At 49.5% G+C, this 9,443-nt stretch overlaps 1 protein-coding gene across 1 annotated transcript in view; it reads left to right on the top strand.

The window, feature by feature from the left end:
• The first annotated feature begins 996 nt into the window (after positions 1-996).
• The window catches only part of AVPI1 (arginine vasopressin induced 1), a 9,950-nt gene continuing 1,503 nt past the window's right edge, over positions 997-9,443 (top strand). The window contains exons 1-2 of the mRNA XM_023206349.2: positions 997-1,652; positions 8,504-8,800. Coding sequence (XP_023062117.1) covers positions 8,514-8,800 — 287 coding nt within the window. The 5' untranslated portion in view covers positions 997-1,652; positions 8,504-8,513. The remainder of the gene's footprint in view (positions 1,653-8,503; positions 8,801-9,443) is intronic.

The following is a 9,443-nucleotide window of genomic DNA, read 5'->3' on the forward strand; positions in this document are numbered from 1 at the left end:
ATTTGCAAAGTGCTGACTGACACTACTGGTACGTGGTAAGTACTATAAAATGCACGTTACGTAAACACAGTACATATAATGCCATTCCCTGTTTAAACCCCTGTGAGGATCACATGCAACCTTCTCTGCCTGCCTCTGCCTTCTGTTTCCCATCGTGCTCTCTCTTGTTAGCCTTACTCTGGGTCGCATTTAATTCCTCCGGAGCCAAGCTACCTCCTGGCCCAACCAAATGCCTTTCCCTCTTTCCTTAAAGCAGTTTCCCCAGACTCACTCCTCTTCATTTGGCCAATTTCAACTCTTCTTTATATCTCAGCTTAAATGTTGCTTCTTCAGCCCTCCTGAACCTCCCAGAGGAAGCTTAGGTTCCTCCATAATTATCCTCTTATAGCCATAACATTGATCACAATTGTAATCACATACTCCATGTTTTAGGTTGTTTACCGCCTGCCTCCCTTACTAGGCTGTAGACTCCCCAGGACAGGGGCTATAGCTCTTTCCATCTCTCTTGTTTACTGCCTATCAAGGAACTCGGACAGCATAGGTCACTAATGAACATTTCCGAATGAATACAAACTTTAAAATACTGTCTTGTTTAGGTAACCGGCCCAAAGTCGCACAAACGACCTAATATTTGAACCCACGACATTCTGGCTTTGAAGCCCAAGGTCGGACTGCAGCAGACTGCCCCTTCCTCTCCAAAGCCGGAGCCAAACGGTGGGCTGGGAGGGAAGCTGAAAGGCAGAATCTGAGGATCTGCAGAGGGCCACGCGCCGTAAGGCAGTCGGTGCCGTGCGCGCAGGCCTTGGGCCCAGGAGAAGGGGCACCGTCACGTGTACCCTACAGGGACAGCTGCCGCCGCACCCTGGGGCAGGAATGCAGCCCCGCCCGGCGCCCGCGCCTGCAAAACCCCGCTGGCCCTGGGGACTGACGTCAATGAAGGGGGCGCCTCCGGCGCCGCGCTAGGGCGGTGAGGGCGGTGGGCAGGGCCCGGGTGGACACGCCCCCTCGCCGCCGCTCCGCCGCTGATGAGGTTCTAGGAAGCTTCGCACTCTGCTTTCGAGGCCAGCAGAGGCGGGGGGCGGGGCTGGACACGCCCCCTCCCCGTCTCCCGCCTATGATTGGCGCACAGAACTCCACCTTGGGTTTGGAAGGCTCGCCTGGGAGCTCACACCCGGCTCGGGCCGAGGATTGGTTGTTCCGGGGCTGGGGAGCGCTTTCTCCCGGGAACCGCGGCTGTGACCCAGGTGGTCTGGACCAGTTTGGAGCTTCGTGCGGCCGGCCTCGAGCAACCAGGTACTTAGGTCGGCGGCCCAGCTCGGCGCTTCCGTGGGAGCTGGAGGGCAACAGGCAGCCGGGGTGCCACCGGGACGTGACCGCCAGATCCACTTAGGGCCCCGTCGTTCTGCGAAGCGGCCACGTCGGAGCCCCGGGGCCTCCTCGTGCTGGAGATGGCGCTTTAGGACCTCGGCCAGGATACCCTCTGCCACGCTCTTGTGCTGCCCGTGATCACCGACTGGCCCTGGAAGCACTTTCGCAGCAGGAAGCTCAGAGCTGCGCCCGCCCTTACTGAAGGCTGTGGAAGAGGTTGGAGTGGGCGCATCTTAGCTTGCCTCATCCCCATTTGAGGTCTGTCAGAGCTGCCCTTCAGCGTGGTGAGTACCTTCTCCAATTCTCCACCGGGCAGTGGAGTGCAGAGGGCACAGGCTGGCTTGGGAGTCCTGACTTTGGATCCCTGTGCCTTCCACAATCTGCAGAAGCAGATAGCTTCCGAAAGGCTTCTGGGCCTGATCTTCCCCAGAAGACCTCCTCAGCCATCTGGCAGGAACAAAAATAACAGTGGCTTGAGAGCCCGGGTGCTGGGGTCAGACTGCCTGGGTTCATGTCCCAGCCTTCCATCACCTGCCAGCTGTGTGACTTTGGGTGTAGTGTTCTCATCTGTAAAATGGGTGTAACAATAGTGCCACCTCATGTGAGGAGGAGAGAAAGCACCCATCTGAACGTGCTCTGTTCTGTGCTTGACACTGAACAAGCTGCCTCTATGATTTTAATCATAAAGCTATGACTTGAAAGTACACAGATTTGCTGATGGCTGTGATGATGAAAATGACAATGATTCTATAGCGTCTGGTAGTCAGGTAGCCTTTCCCTTCATCATTTATTCATTCAACCAGCATACGTGGAATGTCTGTGGTATACCAGGTACTAGAAGGAATGCCCTCGCAAACTTAATCTCCCTTTTCCTGCAAAGGGTTATTTATTCTATTCATTTTAAAAAGCTTATTTAAAATTTTGTAGACGCAGTCTTGCTATGTTGACCAGGCTGGTCTCAAACTCCTGGGCTTAAGCGATCCTCCCACCTCAGCCTACCAAAGTGCTGGGATTATAGGCATGAGCTACCAGGCCCGGCCTTATACTCACTATTTTGATGATGAGCAACTTGTGGCAGGGGAAACTGAGACTTATCCAAGGTCACCCAGTTAGCAGCACAGCCAGAATTCAGGGTTCTAGAACTCTTGAAAGGGTTATCCCCAGATCTAGTAGCAGTTTATTTTCAGGTCATATATGAGAACTGGTCTGGGGAAAGGGCCCAGTTCCTTTCTCCACCTCCAGGGGCACAGATTTGGAGGCCAATGTATATCCAGTCCTCTAGGCATACCTCCCTGAGGCTAAGCCCTGCTGGTGGGGAAGCCCGCACAGCCATTTGAACTGGGCTTCCCATTTGAGGAGTCACAGATTTTGGCTGCTGTCCGATGGCATGTCTGTGTAGGGTAGCAGGCCAGGGCCCCAAGTGTTGATTCAGGTCTTGGGCCAGAGCCTCCAGTAATTTTTCTGAGAGCCCCTAGGCCCCTGATTACAGAGATTATTGCTATCACCTGGGTTATTGGAAGGGGGCCTCCTGCGTGAGGACCTAGGAGATGCCAGCTCACCCAAAGGTGTTCTGCCTCTCGTGGTTACCTGGGCTTCCCTGGACTACAGTGAGATACTCTCCTAGAATAGCTGTCTGAACTGAACTTCGTATATTACAAAGGGTGCTCAATTGCACACCATATTTATATATTGCAAATTCATTGCATGGTGAGTCACTTTTTAAATATATTTCTTTGTTAGGGTTCCACAGTTCTTCACTTACTGCCTGTTTCAAAACAAGTTGAGCTTTGTCATTTTCAACGTTTGGTATTTCCTTTGGGGTTCGTTTTCAACCTAGTTTGTGTCAAATTGAAGTATTTTGCAATTGGTCTTTGTACACAGACCCATACTTATCTTCTTTTATGTCAGCTTTGAAATGAAAGGTCTATTTGTAATCTAATAGCCCCATGGTTTCATTTTCTAGTTTTCAAAAGTACTATTGTTCAAGTATACACTGACTTTTCCTGGACTAAGGTCTTCTCCAGGAAATTGGAGGGAAAATAACTATTGAACACATTGAATGAGGAAGGAAAAGTTCCTTTTGATAATAAAAGTGTTCTGATTCGCCATTTCATCGGTTTTCCCAAAACTTACCATCTAATCCTACCTGGAATCTGCCTAGTTTTATTCCCAGTCTCACTCTGCTGTCTGAATCCCAGAATAAGAGGCAGAACCAGGAGTGAGGGGTCTCGGCTGGTGGCAGTGGCTCACGCCTGTATTCCCAACACCCTGGGAGGATGAGGTGGGTGGATCACTTGAGGTCAGGAGTTCAAGACCAGCCTGGCCAACATGGTGAAACCTTGTCTCTACTAAAAATACAAAAATTAGTCAGGCGTGGTGGTGGGCACCTGTAATCCCAGCTACTTGGGAGGTTGAGGCAAGAAAATTGCTTGAACCTTGGAGGCAGAGGTTGCAGTGAGCTGAGATTTGCACCACTGCACTCCAGCCTGGGTGACAAAGTGAGACGCTGCCTCAAAAAAAAAAAAAAAAAAAAAAAAAACTAAACAAACAAAAAAGAGTGAGGGGCCTCAAAATCTGAAGGTGCTAAGCCCTCCCCAAGGTTCATGGAGGGTATGGTTGAGGCTGCAGGCTCAGACTCTCCGCAGGGTTTCTTGGCATGTTTGTAACGCAGCTCGCTGAAGCTGTGGTGTCAAAGCCTTGCTGTCCTGGGAGAAATTGCTGGGAAGTCAGGCTCCAAGCCATTTCCTCCCCGAGGCAGCTGCTGATACATGATCCTTATTGCCCTTCTTTCCCTGGGGAGGTGAGGCCAGATATCACCCTTTCTCCTACCACCCCAGACCAGCCTAGGCCTTTGCCCCAGGCTTGGTCATAGCCAGCTGAGGTCACTAGGGAGCTTTAGAGCTGTGAGTTCTGTTTTCTATCAGATCCTAACCCCAGGGCCCACTGCAGCAAAACAGCATAGAGTAGGGAGGAGAAAGGGAGCTACTGGCTGGGGAGTTTCCTAGCACCCAGTTAGCCAGACCTGTCCACACATGTTGCCCCTAGCTTTGGCAGACAAGTAGCTCCATTCCTCCTTCTGTACAGACTTACCTGCGCGTGGAATTGTTGACTCCCAGCACTGTGCAGGCCCTCAGAAACCATCAACATCAAGCTGTTCTTACAGCAGTAACAGGGAAACTGACCCACAGAGGGGATGTGAATTGCCTGAGGCCTTTCAACCAGTGAGTGGGAAGTAGGGCTTGAACCCACTCCTCTGACTCATAAGCCAGGGCTCTGTGTACTGGGCTGGGTTGCAGTTCTTGATTTCTTCTGTGGAAGCTGGGCTCTTCCTCTTTAGAGTGCTATAGCTCAAGGCTGGGCTGTCACCCTGGAAAAAGCCCAGACTCCAGTGAACAGACTAACAAAATTCCACAGCTCCACCCCTGCCTGCACCAGATGGGATAATTCATTGTCCTTCCCTTTCCATTGGCAGGATTTCCCCTTCATGAATTAGGTGGGAATAGGAAAGCACTCTTCATAGAAATGTGAAGTGTTCTTTAAGCTGCCTGGCTGTGAAGCCAGCTCGGGGGTTTAGAGCGTGGGCTGACCAGGCTCAGTGGCTCAAGCCTGTAATCACAACACTTTGGGAGGCCAAGGCAGGGGGATCACCTGAGGTCAGGAGTTCAAGACCAGCCTGACCAACATGGTGAAACCCCATCCTTACTAAAAACACAAAAAATTAGCCAGGAGTGGTGGGGGATGCCTGTAATTCCAGCTACGTGGGAGGCTGAGGCAGGAGAATCACTTGAACTCGGGAGGTGGAGGTTGCAGTGAGCTGAGACTGCACCACTGCACTCCAGCTTGGGCAACAATAGCAAAACTTGCTCTCAAAAATATATGTAATAATAAAAATAAAAGCATGGCTGCAGTCATTTCAACCACCTCTGGCCTCGGCTGAGCCACTGGTAGTCATACTTGCATCTCAGCTTCCCTTTACTTCCCTGTGAAATGGGATAACAGTCCCTAACTCCTAGAATTGTTTTGAGGATTAAAGGATATCATCCACATTGCCTGATCCAGAGTAAATATCCCATAGTTAGCTTTTATTTCTCTTTATCAGCCTAAAAGTGTTACCTGATGACTGTTGTCTTTTTTGTTTTTTTGAGATGGAGTCTCACTCTGCCGCCCAGGCTGGAGTGCAGTGGCGCGATCTCGGCTCACTGCAAGCTCCGCCTCCTGGGTTCACGCCATTCTCCTGCCTCAGCCTCCTGAGTAGCTGGGACTACAGGTGCCCACCAGCACACCAGGCTCATTTTTTGTATTTTTAGTAGAGACAGGGTTTCACCGTGTTAGCCAGGGTGGTCTTGATCTCCTGACTTCGTGATCCGCCCGCCTTGGCCTCCCAAAGTGTTGGGATTACAGGCATGAGCCACCGTGCCCGGCCCGACTGTTGTCTTCTTGTCACAGTGTGTTTATGTCATCCAGCTCTGGGGTCTTAATCACCACATAGATTAGGTTTTAACTGGATTTTCATAATAGCACCTAAGAAGGGGCAGATTTTTAAATTCCCATTTTCCAGATAAAAAGTACAATTTTCATGATGTTAACTCATCTGGAAGTCTTCTGCAGCTTTATTTTAGTTGTTAAATCTTTTGTAAACAGGGTGGAGTTTTTATGATAGAAGGCCTGGAAACTGGGACAAAGTGAGCATAGAAATGATTGGAATAATGAGAGTGACTATTGAGGTGAGGAGCGGGGGAAGCCAGGGCAAGAGAGGGAGTCATATTTTGGGAGTATGAGTGGGGCAGAGATAATTCAAAGCCTTACAGAGAACAAAAGGCAGGTTAAGGGAAGGGTTACTTCTGCAAGTGGGTTGATAGGAAATTAGAAAAGCTTTTATATATAAGGTTTTATACTGTTTGCCTCTTATGATGAGCATATAAATATTTTAATTTAAACATATTTTAATGTTCCTTTTCCCCCTTTGGAAGCTGGTTGCTGTTGATTGCTGTCTCTGTAGCTGGCTGTGGAATGAGGTCTGACTCAGGCAGCCAGGCCCTGGGAAAGCAGCAGGACCTGCTCCTCCTCTCCCCAAAAGGCCTGGGGCTGGGAAAGGGGTGAGAGCGCAGGGCTGTCATCAGCTGGCTGTGGCCACACAGCTTGGAGGAAAGCAGGGTTCACCTATACCCCTGACTCAGGTACAAAGGTCACAGAGGCTAACAGAGGAGGATTTGCATTTACAAATTCCTCAGTATCCATGGAGGGTGGTTCCAGGCTCCTCCGTGGGATGCTCGAGTCACTTACATAAAATATCATGTTTGTGTATAGACTGTGCACATCCTCCTGTGTGCTTTAAATCATCTCTAGAGTACTTATAATACCTAATACAATGTGAATGCTCTGTAGTTACAATGAATCCATTTTTTGTTGTTGTTGTTGTTGTATCATTGTATTCTTTTTTTTTTTTGAGAGGGAGTGTTGCTCTTGTTGCCCAGGCTGGAGTGAAATGGTGCGATCTCGGCTCACCGCAACCTCCGCTTCCTGGGTTCAAGTGATTCTCCTGCCTCAGCCTCCCGAGTAGCTGGGATTAAAGGCACCCGCCACCACTCCCAGCTAATTTTGTATTTTTAGACAGAGTTTCTCAATGTTGGTCAGGCTAGTCTTGAACTCCCAACCTCAGGTGATCTGCCCACCTTACCTCCCAAAGTGCTGGGATTACAGGTATAAGCCACCGTGCCCAGCCATATCATTGTATTTTTAAATTTTTTATTTATCCAAGGTTGGTTGAATCCCTGGATGTAGAACCCACAGATGCTGAGGGCCAACTATAGCTCTTATTGGGTAACTGATATACTAGGCTCATTTAATCCTTACTATAACCCTAAGAAGTGGGTAATCTTATCCCCATCTGACATTTAAGGAGACAGACTCAGAGAGGAGGTTGGGTAACTTGCTTAAGGTGTCAGAGTTGGGACTCGAAACCTGTTCTGTGTAATGCCAGTCTTGTTTCCAGGCTGTGCTGGAGACAAGGATGTGGTGGGTAAGCTTCTTAGGCCTTTATTATTCAAAGTGAACTATCTAGAATCAAAGGAGATCATTTAATTTTCACTTCCTAGATATGATGGGAGACATTGACACAGAGCCTAACTTCTATTCAACTTTCTTATAAATTTCAGCCTCTGCTCTTGACAGTATATTCTAACCCTTGCAGCCTCCTCTTCTGCCTCCATCTCTGGCTCATTAGGTCCACTGGACTGTGGTTAGATCTGATTGGCTTATTTCATACTATGTTTGCTAAATTATATGGATTTGGTTCATCCCCAAGGTCTTGAAAATAGGAGGCGGGATGATGTCTCAATTTTATAGATTGAAAACACTGACCACTATTCTATATACTTTATGTCTTCCTTCAATCTTCAAATTAATCCTATAAAGTAGGTACTAGTACCAGGTGATAATTTGACATGGGAGGCAGCTGAGGCAGGGGGGGATGCCCCACCAAGTAAGTGGTGGAGGGGGATAAAGTGGGATTCCAAACTGGGTAGCCCAGTTCCACAACTCCTCTCTTACCTGTGTGCTACAGCACCTGGGCCTTAGCATCAGAGAGGCCTGGGTTCTCATCCTAGTTGCATAACCATGGATGACTTAATCTTTCCTCAGATTCCTCATCTGTGAAATGAGGAGGATAAAAATACCTACCTTACAGGGCTGTTAGGCTTGTTACATCTCATTGATACTATGCAAGGCAAGCTCTTACAGGTGCCTGGTATAAGTACTCAGCACAATTGAGCTGCTACTGGGCATCCTGGTGTCTGCATGGAATTTACAGCTAGACAGACCTGGGTTCAACTGCTGGCTCTGCATGTGCACGTGGCTTTGTGACACTGGCAAGTCATTTAACCCCTCTGAGTTGCACTTCTTCATCTGTAAAATGAGGATAAACAATAGTTCTTACCTCACGGGTTGCTGTGAATCCTAAATGAGATAATATAGGTGTCTGACACATAAGCGCTTAAGTGATTTTAAGGCAAGAGACTTCCTCCAGTTTAGCTCCTGGAGAATGGAAACATCAGAAGCCCTAGGATTAGCCAGGAGGACCCCCAGGTCTGGGAAGGACCAGCTGAGTTGCTGATGTCTCCACGCTTTCCATCCTCAGAGCATCCACAATGGGTACCCCAGCCTCGGTGGTCAGTGAGCCACCCCCTTGGCAGGCCCCGACTGAGGCCCGGGGCCGCAAGCAGGCCTCAGCCAACATCTTCCAGGACGCTGAGCTGCTGCAGATCCAAGGCCTGTTTCAACGCAGTGGGGACCAGCTGGCCGAGGAACGGGCACAGATCATCTGGGAATGTGCAGGGGACCACCGTGTGGCTGAGGCCCTCAAGAGGCTGCGCAGGAAGAGGCCCCCAAGGCAGAAACCCCTGGGCCACTCACTACACCACTGCAGCCGGCTCAGGTAGGTTCCTAGAACTGGATGGCTGAGGGAAGAGCACCAACGCCTGTTCCATCGTTGTGTTGACTGTGTGGCCTGGAGCTAGTGGCCTCACTGTAAAGTGCCTGCCTACCACTAGGGTGGTTATAAGGTCTACACAGTGTCATCGCTTGGTTGGCACTTAGAAGATTGCTGTTGGCGGGTGCGGTGGTTCATGCCTGTAATCCCAGCACTTTGGGGGGCCAAGGCAGGCAGATCACTAGGTCAGGAGTTTGAGACCAGCCTGACCAACATGGTGAAACCCTGTCTCTACTAAAATTACAAAAATTAGCTGGGTGTGGTGGTGCACACCTGTAATCCCAGCTACTCATGAGGGTAAGGCAGGAGAATTGCTTGAACCCAGGAGGCTGAGGTTTCAGTGAGCTGAGACCGTGCCATTGCACTCCAACCTGGGTGACAGAGCGAGACTCTGTCTCAAAAAGAAAAAAAAAAAAGACAGATGTTACTTTTGGAGTCATATACAACCCTGTAAACTCCCATGGAAAGAGATCCCTGAGTCCTAGTAGCACCACCTCATTTTGCTGTGATTCTCAGCTTACCAGCCTGGGCAACACGGTGAGATCCTGTCTCTGAAGAAAAACACACACACACACACACACACACACAC

This window comes from Piliocolobus tephrosceles, chromosome 9 (assembly GCF_002776525.5).
Source record: "Piliocolobus tephrosceles isolate RC106 chromosome 9, ASM277652v3, whole genome shotgun sequence".
NCBI lineage: Eukaryota > Metazoa > Chordata > Mammalia > Primates > Cercopithecidae > Piliocolobus > Piliocolobus tephrosceles.